This window comes from Atractosteus spatula, chromosome 26, assembly GCF_055471065.1.
Source record: "Atractosteus spatula isolate fAtrSpa1 chromosome 26, fAtrSpa1.hap1, whole genome shotgun sequence".
Classification (NCBI taxonomy): Eukaryota; Metazoa; Chordata; class Actinopteri; order Semionotiformes; family Lepisosteidae; genus Atractosteus; species Atractosteus spatula.
The window spans coordinates 1,552,459-1,569,178 of record NC_142731.1 but is presented as its reverse complement, the minus strand read 5'-3'; the positions used below and the strand labels follow the sequence as shown (position 1 = coordinate 1,569,178).

The window sequence follows — 16,720 nt, the reverse complement described above, 5'->3', positions numbered from 1 at the left end:
AAAAGGAGGCTCTTTTCTGAGAGGAAAGAAAGTGTCTTTTCTAATTGCCCTCTGAAGCTTTGACAGAAGATGCTGTCGCCAGTATTCAAACACCAGCCTGATCACTGCAAGACAACACGGCAAGCTTAAAAACAGCTCCTCACTCCATTGCAGACTTGATAAAAGCCAGTGAGCAGCACTTGTGTTGTTTCATACTTGTTTTTGAGCTTCTCTTCCTCTCCCTCTCTCCCTCCATCTCTCTCCATCTTTACTTTTCCTGTTGTTGTGCCCAGCAGGGAAACTTATCCTGTGGAATAAATTAGCTCTTTGCTGATGTTTGGAATTTTTTTTCCCTCTCCGTCTCTGTTCCTCCGCTCCTTTTAAAAAAAAATCACTTTGCTCATGACAGCACCCATCCTTTTCACAGGCGTACCATATGCCATGTGCCCATCTCAGACACTGGTGCAGCTGGTCCTGGCTTCCTGTTGGCTTAATGCCAGCAGGAAAAAAGGATTAAAAAAAGCATAATATCAGCAAGGTAGCATCCCTGCTGAAGAGCGCGGAAGTGAGTGCTGGCATTTTTCTAGGCGCTCTTTGTCTGAATGGACTGGTCCCTGCCTGGGGTCCTGCTTCCCTGAAGCGCGCAGGAAGCTGGGAGCCCGGCCGAGAGACTGTGGCTCCCCAAGGCCGTTATTTCAAGTCAGATTTCCTGGCATCCCCTAGCGCCAGACAGAGCAGCATGGCTTCTTTGTACTGGTCGCCACAAAGGAAATTTAATGAGGGTTCTGTTGAAATGTCTCATTTGTATCTTCAGCAAAAAGGCCGACCTTCAGATCTGAACTGGCGTGCTCAAAGACGGTGGAAGAAATCGCACAGATGTTGTCTTCCCAGAGCCCCGCATGAACTAGAGTGGTGTTTTATATCAGTTTTTGGTAGTTGTCCAAGTGACTGGCATGAACTGGAACTGGGTTGGTACACCTGGATACACTTCAGTTTAAAGCTTTGTATAATGTATAATACAAGACACCTTTGTGTCTGGATGATGTTATATGCAGTAGTACATTAATTATTAGTAAGACATTTCATGAAGATCATATGTCCACCCAATGGCAAATGATTTGTAATAGGTAATTTTACATTGAACACCTTGACAAATGCTTATATCAACATCTGCAGTCATCAGAAACACCACAGCAAAACGTCTTGACGTCTGTTCTGCTGTGGCACCTGTTCGCTGGTTCTTTAAACCCGAATAAAAGTGATCCCAGAGCACCAGTGACCTCTTTCTGTAGGTATGCTGCCTGCAGAAAGATTTACGCCTTGGTGTCTTTGAAACACATTCCCTAGTAAAAAAGCAACATTTTAAAATTAAGCAAACAGGGAAATTGGGAGGAGAGTTATGAAGAGTCCTTTGTTCTTGGAGTTTGACGGGCGAAGAGCATGGAAATAAGTACGGATATCAGCTGGGGGAGGGCTGCTTGCTTTTGTCGCATAAGCTTTGCTTTTTTTGCAGAATTAGCAGCTTTAACGATTAATATGGTTTGGCTCCTTCCAGGGCCTTGTGTTTCAATAAGACATGTGACAGATCATGAACAACAGGTCACACTCATAATGAGTCTCGGTGCTACTTTTATTAGTCTCTGGCCCCAGAGCGGCGAGAGCTGCCTGGCAATGTGTGAAAGCTGCTGTTTACATTGCAGCGGGGCTCTGACACTGATGAGAAAGTCTTCTGTCTGTTCTGGGGAAGAGGTGTTTATTTATTTTACCGCGTGTTAAGTCTTTGCTAGGGATTACGAGGCTTATTAAAGTGGCTTCCGACACATATTGGAGCCACATACTGTCTGCATCTCAATGACAGTCCGTTCTGCTTCATGTGTGTGGTTCTCAGTGTTTTTTTGGAATTCCACACCTTGTCTATTCTGTCCTTTAGGACAGCTCCTCAGTTTCATCTAGAGACGTATATACAGCTGAAATCTGTAATCGAGTGTAAGCCTTTAAAATCTTGGCCAAAGCTTTTTGTCTGAATATCATTTCATAAGAACATAATGAAAGGTAGACTGTTATGGACTTATTCTAGAACTGAGTGACCTGCACATACCTGTGACCCGGCAGTGCAAGATGACTACATTTTGCACATGCTCACATTACATTTGCCTATAGCATCAAAGGATACAGAGATGCATACGTTTGCTTCCTCATCATTAGATTACAGAAGGAGACTGGAAAACACAGGTAACAAACAAAGATCTGTTTGTAAAAGAGGTCACCTGAGAAAATTATATGAGGGTAATTGTGAAATAAATGCTCTCGAATGAGCTACCGTAGCCAAATAAAGCACATCTTTAGTAAAGTAAGGATTTGTTCATGGGTGTTGTGGGTCATGACGTGCCCTAGGTAATGGTGTATCCTGCAGTTTGTTAGAACGCTCTCATTTGTAAAGCACCATGTAACTCATTTACATATGAGTTTAGAATTTGCAGTTATACATAATGCAAGAGTATTAATAGGTGAGTCTCCTTGGGATAAATATGTCAGACCGATGATTAAATGATGATAAAATTCATATTAGGAGCGACCAAAATAGAAAACACAGTCCCCCCCCACAGCAATAGGAGAGAAGCAGCCACCTTGCCTGTGGTTGAGCAGTAGTTGGAGTGGTGGGGTGGCCTGGTGAGAGGAACACACTGCCCGGTCCATGTCGTGGTCCTCGGATCTGCTCCGCTCCTGGGAATAGAAAGAAGCCGCTTCTCCCGCCTCTCCACTGCCGCCCGGCGTTCGGGAAGCGGAGCTGGACCCCATCGGCAGAGAGAAGGCACTGCTCCCGCTCCACAGCGGTTACCTTCTCTGCCCTGGGTGCAGCTGCAGTCATTTCTGTTTTCTGTCTTGAGTATTGAGCAGAAGTACAATTCGGAGATGCTGTACTAGAGCAGCAAGTAGTTTTGACAGCTTCCAAGCAAGTTCTTTAGTCACAGAATACTGATGTTTAGCAAACCGCCATTTAGTTTTAGGATGTATCTTAGCAGCAAGGAAAGAAGAAGGTATTAAAATTACCTGAAAACCATGATGCATACTGTTGTGAAGTACTATAGCATAGTAAAATATCAGTTTTTATTAAATGGACATTAGTTAGAAGAACATCAATTATTTGCCTTTAGAAACTATTTTTGTTTCTAATGAAATTAGCTTTGATCTCAGAATTAAAATGATCTGTAAGATTCTTTTGTGAGAAACATGTCTGTTTACAGCCATGAACACTAACTGAACCCTTATAGAAATCCAGTACAGTACTGATCCATTACTGCAGGTTTGCTACCTTAACTACAGTGGTTTAAGCAATATTTTAAGAATGCAAAAATCTTCATGCTGCTGTGCCTAGATGATAGTTGTTTAGAACATACTGACAATGGGCAGAATATCTTCTATTTTCTGAATCTTTTTTTTTCAATTTAATATTAACAATATCTGCTAGAATGCAGCAAAGACACATCACATTAAAATAATTGTGCTTGTAGTAGTCAATGTCACATTATCAAATGTGGACACTGTTATTCATGTTTAAATTATAATGTCCCCATTCTTTTCCCTATCATGTTTGGTGTTGCTTGGTTTTACAGTCAGTCGGCAAAAGCATTTCATGGAACATTTTGATCAATTTTCCTGGAGCTGTTTTTTATGTAGGAATACACACTTTGCAACATTGAATCCAATTGCACTTGCTGATAACAGCCTAGTGGAATTTACAAAAACAGTTTCAATTTTCATAATACATTTGTGGTCAAGTATCCCCCTGGATTCATGTAGAAATACCTTTTTAGTATATTGTAATTGCACTGACCCCAGGATGATAAATGCCAAATTAGTTTTCACTTGTCTAAGCAGGTTTTGAATAACAGTTGTTTAAAGTTGTGGCCACATTCCTATTTTTCAATGCCACCGTTTTGATATATTATCTCATAATGCTTACTTGAAGCAGGTGTGCTTATATTTGAGAAGTTCCAAATCAATGGCTTACTTGTTCTGAAGAAATAATGTTGTAGCATTTCTGTCAAGTGTCAGCAAAAGCCTTGGATAATATATGCCAGTTTTGTAGTTATTAATTTCTTTGAAAGACACTTTTGCTCACAGTGACTTACACTTGATCCCATTTACCCTTCTATTTTTCTAAAGCAATCTTGAGTGAATTACCTTGCTCAATGGCACAATAACAACAGGGCTCCACTTGCACTGTGAACTTACAACCCTCCAGTTACGAGGGGCCTTAACCACTGCTTCATGTTACTTCAATAGCTGAGCACTTACATAGTGTTCATCCACAAGCCAATTATATAGAATACAGTGGATTGAGTGACTTGGGACGATCAAGTGGCCGTCTCAGATTATACCGTTGCACCGTATTTTAATGTCATTTTCAGGGCCTGGTAGGTCATCTGAGTCAGATCAATCAAAAAAGAAATGTTTTGGATTTTGGGCAATCCAGTGACACCTTCAGCTTGTTCAAGTCATCGCTGATACAGTCTGCATCACCTCGCAGCTTAGCCACCTGTCTTCTGCACCCTTATCTGCTGTAAAATGACCAGATCAATATCGTATTATTTTAATCCTGAGCAAAGAGAGGGGCAAGCATGTACCTGTAAGGACCACACAGTGTATTCAAACTAAAGAAAGAGTCTCACGGTGTATAGTCCTGAACAGCTCGTTTTGCCATGCCTGAATTAATTGTCAATACTTTCATATACCAATGGAGTTCTGCTTCTGCATAAAATGGGATAGATTCAATCACCAGGAACAAAAGGAGAGAGAGCTGTTTACTTTGTTGTTATGCTTCTCTGCCTCAGCGAGACTGCTACGCGTTTTCAAACCCTCTTGATTAGTTTCACACTGGGGCAAGCCAGAAAGTTAAAAGATCACATATCTATTAAAAGCTTCAGCTAGACGTGATTGCGCGTGTAGATGATTGAAAAACTCACTGGTCCTTAAAATAATTGAAAAAGGTAAACTTCCTGGGAACTTAATGAACTTTTTTCTTCTTTGTGATGTGTTAAATGTTGACAGTTAACTATATGTGACCTGTGGTTTTCAAAGTTAATTCTCCTTTATGCTATCAATCTTGCGGAGAGCCTCAGGAAGAGAGCTTTAACCTTTTTCAAGACTTTCAGTGTCTATGCCTAAAGATTGGAAATTTTGACAGCTTTGTTCAGCATGTTATTGAGGCATTGGGTCCTCCTCTCTTTGGAACTCCAGGCTATTGCAGGGTCCTGGTCTTCAGAAGTGTTGTTGCTAACCTGTTCAGTTAATGAGCATCTGTTAGTTGAAACATATCATTATGTCTCTAAGGTGCAACAAAAATAGCTGCCAACAGATTAACAGTTAAAAGATTAACAGTTAGGGGAAGCCATCAAGAAAATGTCCAAAGTATTTTTGTTTTCCAACTATTGAGTTAAAAGTTAGCTGAATATTTTTGAATGGATGAACAGAAGACTGGCAGTGTATATGATATAAAAATGTGACTTGTAATAGTTTACAATGAGTTTGTCAGGGTAGGGTACTATACCCTGGCTGCAGAACGTTGTTATTGATGTGTATGTGAAGTAACAAATGAAATGATATCTGCACTGAAGAGTGTTCAGTAATTCTATTGATGTGTTCTGATAAAGCCCTCTCCAACATTACTGATCTAACAGCCATAATTCATCTCCACCACTCTTGCAGCACCAGTCTTACAAGGGTACATATACAAGGATATATGTAGCAACAGTTTGCCAGAATCAGACACTTGACCATGGGGGTTGTTCTCAAGGAGCCTGGTTTGGGGATGACACGTTTTATTTCCCCAAAACAAATTGAAAACAAAGGCCAAAGAATGCTGAATGAGTTAAAGTTAACGGATATTTTGAGTGTTCCTAGTAAATTTGCAGAGGAAACAGCCTCACTGGTTAAACGTGTCCAAACAACAGTCTTTTTTATATAGATGTCCTAATACACTTGGTACCCTTGAGAGTTCAGAATTATAAGCCGCAAGCGTTTTGCACAGCTGTAAAATTATGATTTATAGTGGAATTTGCTTTATTCCTTGCTCTGCAAATGAACGAGAAAAGAAGTTGAGTACAAATTTAGAGCTCAGATGCAGTCCTTTCATCTCCTCTCCACGCAGGGTGAGTTACTCCATTTAATGCTTGTTTAATTGTCAATTATTCTAAGCAGAAACTAATCACAATGGATTAGACACACTATGCTTTCAAACCTGATAAATATAACACATTCTAAATTGATTTATTTATATTCCTGTTCTCTAAATTTTTTTTAAACAGCAGTATTTAATTCTGTTACCAAGGCAGGACGATCGGGGAGTTGGAAGTCATGAGGAGAGACAGCCCTTGAGGGGCTGCAGTCCAGCAGGGGCTGTTGGGCTCATAACCTCTGTCTTAATTTGCAGTCCCCCTGGTTTCTTTCCAGCTGAGTTCTTAATTGCGGAGCTTACTGGACTCTTTAATTGAATTATTGGTTTAATTAAGCACTTTCAACTTCATCTACCTCTTGAAAAGTTGGGTAGGATCAGAATTTAATACAAACTATGTTTCAAAACTCCTCTCATTTACTTAGAAGGACAAAGGAGAGTATGCCATTGAGACACTCGAGCTCGAGATCTCAGGGAATCGGTCCCAACAGCAGTGCTAGGCAGCATGTTCCAGATTTCCACATCCCTTCTGGCAACGAACTGTCGCCCTTACACAGTATCAAAATAATTTCCTTTTATTTTTACATCACTGCTAGCTGTGCTTCACTGTGGATCTTGAATAGGTCTTGAATTAGTCCTTTCCTAATCTTCTGTGTTGAAGTATAAAGAGATTTGGTTCCTTTAACTCGTCTCAGTAAGACTCCAGAAAAGCTTCCTGTTTCGGTTTTTATGCACTTTTTTCCCTGTCGATTTCAGAATGTCGTGTTCAGAAGTTTGCTGTTCAGCTTTAAGGACCTGAAGAGTTGAGGTGATCTAAGAAAGAAGAAAGTGTTAACACTATAAAGTAATGAATAGCTCAGTTTGAATAAAGTGCTAGCTAAATGAATAAAAACTGCAAGAGCCAGCAGGTGCTGAGATACCTTGCTTTTCATTATTACCTGCCTAAAATTTGGGGGACAGAGTCAGATTAGCACTGCACTAGCACAGCATTAGGCCAGAGATGTAATTAAAAGTTCAGGCAGGAGGCGAACTCCTGACTTGAACAGGGAGATCATAGTCAATTTTGCTTGCTGTTCACTGCTTACCTCCCTAGTTCCCTGTCTATGTCCTGTGTTTTCTGGGGATTCTCTGTGGCCGTATTTGCTCAGGTATTCGTTATTTGCCTATGCTAAACCACCTTAGCCAGGAAGAAAAAAATTAGCTCTAAAAATAGTCTCAGCATCTTGTCAAATAATGATATGCTTCACCCAGGCAGAATAAAATTAACACCTTCCCTGGTCAGACAGTAGAATTACACACACAATTAACCCCCCCCCCAAATAATGTAGCAAATTAAAGTAGAAAAGCTTGCATTAGTACTTGGCAGCATCTCCGTGCTCAGCATGTAGAGCCTTAATCCCTTAGTGCATGATTTGAAATTGGGTCTTAGTCCAGATTTTGCGGTGCCTGCGAGATTCAGGGCAGGGAGTGTTAACAGCGTTTTAGATGTGTTTGTAGTCAGCTCAGATTAAGCTGGTTAAGAGACTTTTTTTGTGAATGCTTATAGATGGGAATGAGTTTCACAGAAGCAGTCAGTGTGGATGGAAGTGTTTCTTGCAGTGGTCATTGTAATTGGTGAGCTGCTTGCTGTGCTGTTCCCAGAGCAGACCTGGAAAACACTGCCTTTGTTTGGGAGGGAATACAGGGATCAGACATTAAAACCCATCAGAGTGTCTGTCTGGGAATGAGTGAATTCTGGGAAGAGGTTGTCAGGTTCCCTCTCTCCTTCCTGCTGGGCCTGGATCACTCGGCTCTCCTGGCTGCCTGTGCCAGTGGCTGGCAGCACAGCCCTCCATCTTGCTGCTGCTCCCTCCCTCCTGGTTTCCTGATGGAGCAGCTTTCACAGCTGCTAATGAGCGAATGATTAATTCCTGTCACTGCCGAAGACTGATGGGCTGCTGTCTGCCCAGGGATCCGCACATCCTGGGAAGTGATTTATGCCACCAGAGCCGAGAGTTTGGGTTTTTGAGGGACTCTGGAATGGAGACTTTTTTTTCCCCTTTCATTCTCAAACTGCTCCTTAGTTGGACCATTGCAATGAGGGTAGTCAGGCACAGCCGGCCTTTTAGCTGAGTGAGTTGTATCTCAGGGGGTTTTGTCCACTGGTTTTCCCAAACAAGGATTTTGCATTGCCTGAGATGTTGGGAATGTTGTGTGTGCAACTACAGTGTATCTTTCTGCAGCGTTTTCCTCAGTAAGTACAATGTAAAATTGACTGGCTATAAAATTAATAAATGACATTTATCCTCTGCAATATTCAATTGATATAATGTATTTCACACATTTTTCTGAACTCTGTTTCATGGAGAGAAATACCATGCCAGTAATCATTATTTAATACATGCATGAATTAGTAGATAAGCTTATTGAAAATATAAAACCTTCAAACTAAGAAAGGTTTCTTCCTCTACAGAGCCATGGGTTTCCTGAAATAACCTTTATTGTTTGTTCCTTCCACATGCCCACATGCCCGTGTTTTAGGGCAAGTCACAGCTCTGGCAATTCCTGTGTGTGAGAGAAGGGTGAATGGCCATCTCTGTTAACATACATTAACAGATTCTTCACAGTGTGCAATGCATTGAAAACCCATTTCACTGTTGAGAGATAAAATTAAAAATAACTAGGACAGAACAGTGGTAACTAGTAACAGTAAATTACAGATTAAATATTATAGGTAGATGACTTGTTACAGTGAATAGATCATTTTGATAGGGTGAAGGAAATACAAGTCAGAAAGATTGATAGAAGTCATCTTAATTTTCAAATTTCTCTCAAGAACAACTCCCACCACCAAAATCTAATATTACTCAGGGATGTTTCCTCAGCAGAAAATGGCATATTAAAGGCCCCCTCTTGAACCTACACTGTTTGTCTTGCTCTCAAACAGAACAGTGGAGCTTCAGGAAAGAAAAAACCCAACCGAAATGCTTTGAATGCTGCACTTTCAGCACGGTAACAGCTGCTTCATTTCCACTGAGCAGGGCAGTAACTGCATCTTTTTTCATTTTATTTTCAAGACATGCCCTTGGCAGTCAGTCTCCTGCACTCGGCTTGTTTCGTCAGAGCATGATGCCCTGCTTGTCCTCTGCGTCTGTCTGGGTTTTATGAATCAGTGAGATGCCTTGCATTGCATTATTACACTGAAGGCCCTACACCGTCCGTTATGGAAATCTTTTCAGCTGTGGAAGAAAAGAAATGCTGATAGTTATTTTTGTTTTGTTTTTTACTGGCAGAAAGTTACTTTAAATATTCTCCCCATGTTAACAGTAGAGGAGTTTGATTTATGGCTAATTCCTGCTTTTCTCATCTAACTGCCCACACTCCGTAAGTGAATGACCATTAAGTCCTGGAGAATTGTTCTTTATATTGCGCCTTGTTAATTTTTCACTCCTCTGAGAGCCGAGATGAAAATGGGAAATTTATTCTGCTGCTAAACCAGATTGCACTCCCGTGAGGCCATGCCAGCGAGCTTGTTGACTGTGCCACACAGCCCGTCTCTGCCTGTGCTGAGCTGATACTCTGTACATGTCACAGGCCAACAGTTTATACTTATTAGAAACACACCGGCGAACACTAGCTCTTTGTTGACCGCTGGTGTTAGGCGTGCACACTGTACTTCACTATTAATAGTCCTTATTACATAGGAGCATTTGTTTCTCGAAAAGAGTAGGGGTGTAACCCCGGCGTCCTGGCCAAATTTCCCATGCCTCCTTATAATCCCTTTCTATGAATTGGCTCCATTACTTTGTCCCCCCCCCCCCCCCCCCCCACTCCGACAGCAGGCGGAGCGACGCGCTGGTTGGAGTATTTCTCAGTCACAGTTAATGGCAACGTCAGCTCAAAGATTTGGCTCAAACCACCAAATGGAGACTGGTGTGCCGACAAGCAGACCCGCTAGGAAAGAGAGATTATATAGGAGCATTTGTACCAGATTGGCATGGTATTTATTGCTGCTGCCTCACGGCTCAAGAGTACATGGTTCGATTCCAGTCTGGTATTTACAACTGCTGTGTTGAGTTTGAATGTTCTTATTTTCAGTTCCTGAAGACACAGCTGTGTTTAATGGACTATTCAGAATTCTGTCTTTCTCCTTGCATTTCATGCAAATTGTTTGATTTAAGTCCCACCTTTGCATCCCGGATATGGTTTACAGATGACAGATGGATTGAAAGTTCATCACCTCCCAGTCTGGAAATGCCAGTTTTTCAGCTTGGTTTACCACCACAACTCCTGTACCAGCACCGGAGAAACAAGACTGTGCATGCAGTCCTCTGAGATGCCTGCTAAGGCACCTCTCAGTTTATACACTGTGAACTTCACGGTGCACGAAGGGGGTCAGCACACTGAATAGAGCTGTAATGCATTTCTAATGCTTACATTGCAAGTTGAGGATATTCTTGCTTGGTCTTAATCTTCTGGCTATGGTTATGAGACATAAAATCAGATGGTCACCCATTCAGTCCCACCCAACCCTGCCAATTCTTGACTTATTGTTCTGCTTGGGGAATCCCAAACTCTTTGGTGCTCTTTGAGAAGGACAGACTAGTAAAGACAAGGAGAGACTGAGAGAGGAGTGAAAGAATTATAAATATTTTGTTCTTTAGAGGTTTGGAATTAATTCAACCTTCCATACAGTCAGAGACTTTTCCCTTTAAAAGTATAGTAAGGACTCCGATAGGGGTTAGATTTTTGTTTTGTTTTGGTTTAGAGAAAAGGATTACTGAGAAACCAGACTTTGTAGAGGAACTTGAAATTAACAAGCAGTTTATTAACCGGCCATCCAGTGGGGTTTAAAACAATTGCACAGACATGGATTGGAATGAATTTGCCGAAGACAGTGCTGTATTAACTCCTGTGGATGAATGCCAACAATTGAGAGTAACCCTAAAATAAAGAATAATGAACATTGTTATGAGTCTAAGACAAAAGATGCAAGCATGTGCACACTTGCTGAGCGTAGCACTTTCCAGCTACACTATGGAACGAGTGTAAGCTAAGCTGAGTTTCCTGTTAGACCGACTTGATATTCCCTGAAACCTCAGACCAGAGTGGTCTTAATCTTTTGGTACTACTTCTACACAACTATGTCCATGTATTCCAGCTCCTGCCCTTCTGTAGGCTGGTTTGCAAAAGCCTGGGTTTTGATTTTACTAGCCGAAAGGCATTTGTATAGGTAGATAAAAGTAGGGGCTCTGTTAGCCATGTACAGTATGTGTTTTTCCTTCTCGGTTTCCAAATTACCATGTGTTTAATCTGCCAGTGCTTCTGGGAAAGAGCTCATCTCGTATTCTGCCGACTCGAGCAGGAGATTAGGTAGCAGCAGGTAAACAGCTGGCACTCAGATTACAGAAAATTAAAGTCAATTACGAACATACATAAACAGAGAAAGATGGACACAGAGTGTATGTGCACAGGCGAGAGTGGGGAATCATTAAAATCCCTCATCTCTAGGAGTTTGAGTCTGCATCTGTCTGCATTTTTGTTTTTTCCCCCTTCTTTCTGTATATGTATGATAAATGAGGTGGCTCAGTGTTTGCTGTGTAGAACCTGATGGATGAGGGGTGCCTGATCGCTTGAATACAGCTTGAGTGATGGTCTTCTTTTTTACAAAGGGGAGACAGAAATGAAGGAATTCATTTATTAGATGTTCCCCCATTAGAATGAGGGGTTTTGACTGAGCTGAAAATGTGTAATATAAGCATTTTACTGAATATCATATTACCAGTTTGCAAAGCTTTACATCAGAAACTGGGATGTTAGTTGTACTGTATAAGAGAAAAGGCATGAGCTAAAAGAAATATAATATAATATACAGCATTGATGAGCAGACACTTAAATGTTACATTCATATCAATAGATACAAGCAAAGTCTAATTTAACAGTGGAATAACCCAGAAGAGAATGCACCAGGGTATTTGACAATCTTTGTGTCATCGTAGGGTCATATAGCTCAAAAGCAAACCAGTGTCACAGCCAACAACATAACCCATGGCAGGACACAGGACACAGACACATACCAGTCAGACCGAGCCACTGTTGTCGCTTGTAGAGGATATTAGTGGTTTTAATTAATCAACACTGCCTTGATGATTGGCAGTCTGGTTGCTCTGTAATCGAGTTACAGTATTAGATGACACTGAGTTTTATAGAATGGGATTGACACCGATGGGACGTGTCACTTAAAGCACATACGTTTATATTAGTTTAGCCATCAGTTTCTGATTTGGCATCATTACAGAAACAAGTCCAAGAAAAAGGCCTATCCAAACAGCAGATGCAAGCCCATCTGAGAGCATATGAGCTGTCTTATACTGGTCCTTGTCAAAGTGTCTTAAAGTGGCGTAAACCCACACGCCAGGACTTTAATGTACAGGTTCAGTGCCATAGCCAACACATCGCAGTTGCTAATTTTCATCACAAAATGTGCGGTATAAGGCATAGCTGAGCATTAATGGGACACACTCTGGCAATGTCTGGTTTTGGTTTCTGTGAAAACTTGACATGTGCTTACCTATTTCTACCCTCTGTGTTTCCTAATGTCTTTAGCGACGTAGGCCTTAATGTAGCCTGACATCGACAGATAGCAAATAAAGACTCCCACTGCACAGTAGATCGAACTGTTTCAGGTTTAAGGAGATGCAGGGTCATACACAAATTGTGCCAGTGAATCAGGAATATACTGTAGTCTATTAAATATCACATCTCTATCAATACAGATTTACTCAAACTACAGTAGTGGGTTGGTATTTGATTTTGGCTTATGATAAAGCCCTCATAACCCAGACATGGATCAGACTGCTTTGTAAAGCACTTGGGGTGGATCATCATCTGCAGCCATTATGTTCAAACCCTCACTGATGGATCTCCTGGGCTTGCTGTGTTGCAGGTGAGCGTGGTGCAGGATTCGGTGAACATCTCTGGCCAGAACACCATGAACATGGTCAAGGTGCCAGAGTGCCGGCTGGCGGACGAGCTGGGGGGCCTCTGGGAGAACTCGCGCTTCACGGACTGCTCCTTGTGCGTGGCTGGCCAGGAGTTTCAGGCGCACAAAGCCATCCTCGCAGGTAAGGCGACAGCGGCTCCTAATCTGCTCTGAGATCCCTCTGTTACTCTTTCAGGAATGACCCTGTGAAGTAGGATGTGTTCAAGAGCAAATGTCCCTGAATCAGAAACTTTATATAGAGAATTAAAATCTAAAGGCCTGGTTTTAGGAGAGCAGCAGCTAACCATGTGGTGTTAAATTGTGGCAGTTTCCACGCAGTTCAGCTTGGCTAGAGGGCAGCCCAGGCAGATGCTGTTTGACCTGTTGCTGTTATAAAAACAGGCTAAAACCAGCCCAGCAAGGCCTTACAGCTCCCTAGACTGACACAGCTGTAGCTTTCAAAGCAGATCTACAATGAGAAGAATGCATTCCTGAATTTTACTGGGAAATCAATGAGAAAATTGACGGCGTGTTCCAAAGGGTTGTGAGGTTGTGGCAAACATCAGAATTTTACTGGTTGTTTATGAATCCCAAGAGTTTATTACCCTCAAAAGATCAAATATTTTTAACTTGTTAAACAAAAAATGATATAAACTGTTTTATTATATAAAGACATTATATTGATCTGAAAATTTTAAAAATTGCTCAAAACATTGCTCAAGGATTTTTACTGTGATAGTGTATTTTAATTTTCCTTTAAATGATATCCTTATTTGTCACAAAAAAGGAGTAAATTAAAGTAAACATTAGTCTAGAGCACAAACCTTTTTCATACTACTGTGTAATTAAAGATGGATAAGATTGCTACAAACAGAGCTTGAAGGTTTATTAAAACAGGGACCCATCAATGACTGGATGGCTCTGGAAGGGAAGAGTCATTTTCCTTCCCAGTGCAATATTTTTAAGATTTCTGTAACTCCAGTGGTTTTAGAGTTAATACAATTAGCCACTAGCCTCTGACCTGAGTTCTCATACTCTGTGTTGCAGAACAAAGTTTAGTGAATGAATGTTTCACCTGTCAACTCTCTCATATTTCGGTTTCTTAAACCTTTTGTAACAGGCCCACAATCTCCTAGACAGACAAAACTGGCTGTTCAAGTCGCAAAATGCTCTTCTGTAAGAAGGACTATTAGGGTTAGGAGGTCAGAGGGGAGGTTACAGCTTATTAGTTTGGAAAGGGGTGGTAGAGAAACAAATATTCAGGGAGACGTCTCATGCCTTACATCTGAAATAGGAGAAAATTCAGAAGTAACAGAGATACAAACAGCCTTGTTAAAGGTTTTATGATCCCAGGTGTGGGCAACGGTGAGAGAGAAACATGTGCCATGACCCTGAGCAATCTTTTCATAACAATTGTTGCCCCAGAACACAAAATCTGGCAGAAGAGAAATATTTAAAATTGCGTGTAAATCCTCATGCTCAGTAGTAAGTTGTCATTGGATGAATGTCATTGCAGATGAACTCCTCTCGTGCTGCAGTCTAGGGCTCCCAGTCTCGGTAGGCCAGGATGGATGTGTTTGTGGTTTTGCTCTTTTCTTTTTAAAGTCCCTGAAATCAGCCTGAGCTGGGAATCACCCAATAAGCAGCACCCAGGAGGGTTCTTGAATAAGACAAGAAGAGTGGAATTTGTTTCAAAGGTTAAATGAGGGAGGGAGAGGGATAGCTTTATTAGCAGATGTATCTCCAGCTTCAGAAGTGTCGCTCTTCGCCTCAAACTCCATCTGTTCTGCTGCTCTTGCTTTTGCAGAGTCACAGCTCCTTTTAGTTTTTTTGCTCCAAAGACACTTCCTAGCATCAGCACCGAGTACACACTCAGTACACTCTGTAGAAGCTCAGTACACACTGCAGGACCTCAGTACAGTACAAGTTCAGAAGTGAATCAGAACTCTTGCTGTGGATTTTCAACAGTCAGCACTGCATTGCTGGAGCAAATTGGTCTTCATTGGATGCGGTTTGGACACGTACAGAAGACAAGTCAGCCTGGCTCCTACATCAGTTATTGTATCTTAGGATTTATAAATAGATGTAATGGTGTAAAAATAAGCAGAAGTGCTAATCATGGAATAAATTAATTAAGCCCTTGGTTATATGTTCAGGTGGATTTAACATACATTTGATGAAGGCTGACTTGCCATATGCTTTTGTCTTGACTCACATTTGTGTTACTTTTTCATATTCTCTTTCTCATGTCAGTAGCATCAAAGACTGAAATATTATAAACGGTTTTATTTTGCTAGCTGTCCCTTTTTAATACCTTTTAGAATGAAAATGCCACATCTTATCGTTGATAACAGGCTGTTCTGTGCACCAGTATTAGGATTCAAGAAATCTTAGGGAACAGTGTTTTTTCAACAGAATTGTACATTTTTCAGTCCATTTTTGAGGATCAGAAGTTGATGGTTAGCACTGCTACAGTCCTTGTTCCTGTATTGGACAGACAAGGCCAGCATGCTCATAGCCATCCCTATAACATTGTCAGGCCACTGTGGGGTCTTCTCTCACCACAAACCCCTGACACAAGCATCAGATTCACCTGATGCTTTAAATGTCACAGACACCTGCCTCCCGACAGGGGTTGCAGATATGCGATTGGCTGTGAAGTTCTTGCCATCTTCATGCAGCAGCCACCACTGGCTGGTATGATGCTAAAGTAATGGCTCCCTGTATCAAGTGGATTGTTCTCAGTCTTCAGTAAAAGACCTTTTTTTTTTTTCCCCGTATTTCCCATTTAGCAAATGATTAGATGACCAGAACCACGGAGGAAGCTGACATTTGAATGAAATCCTGAGGATCCTCAGTCCTCCAGGCCCTAAGTTTCATAGCCCTGTCTTGAGTAATGAATTCCAGGAATGTCCTTTTATTTTACACTCTAAATGTGATCAAATCCTTATTTACTCTATAATCCAGTAATCATTTTGATTTTAGACCACATCGACTTGCAGGTCATAGCGATTGCCGTTAAACTGTGCCAGTAGAACCGTAAACTTAGCATTGTTCACAAACGCTTGTTTTATAATGTCATTCATGTGAAGTAGACTCTGTGTATAATGGTTTAATGATCAAGGTCACTTGGGACTCATCTATTGGGTGCTCTGTGACATGAGTTTTAAAACATGACATTTCCCAGCTTAAACTCTTCTTCTCTTGTTCGGCAGCACGGTCTCCAGTGTTCAGCGCTATGTTCGAGCATGAAATGGAGGAGAGTAAAAAAGTGAGTACCTCTTCTGTACTGCCTCTGAATTTCCCCTTTCCCAGCTTCCTAGGCTTTTGCCATTTTTTAAATAACGTTTGGATCGCTGGAGAGCCACTTCTCCTCCTTGGTTGTTTTGATTTAAACATCATGGATTTGTGTTTTATTTGTAAGAGAAAGGAATTAAGAAAATAGGTACTGTATATCTATCAATGGCACAGAAGAATCTATTGCCTGTCACACAATACATGAATGCTCAGTGCCTCACAAGACAGACTGCAGCAGCTACTTTTCTTCTTGAATGCACATTTATATTTATTTACTTGCATAGCTCAGTGGCTTGGTAATCTGTACT

General features: G+C 41.2%; 1 protein-coding gene across 5 annotated transcripts in view; it reads left to right on the top strand.

Moving 5' to 3' along the window:
- The window catches only part of spop (speckle type BTB/POZ protein), a 124,251-nt gene that overhangs the window by 87,480 nt on the left and 20,051 nt on the right, over window positions 1-16,720 (top strand). For all 5 annotated transcript variants that reach the window (XR_016086108.1, XM_088906328.1, XM_088906329.1 and 2 more), the window contains 2 exons: window positions 13,080-13,257; window positions 16,331-16,386. Coding sequence is in view for 4 of the 5 variants with exons in the window: in XM_088906328.1 (XP_088762454.1) it covers window positions 13,080-13,257; window positions 16,331-16,386 (234 nt within the window). In the remaining variant the exon portion in view is untranslated. The remainder of the gene's footprint in view (window positions 1-13,079; window positions 13,258-16,330; window positions 16,387-16,720) is intronic.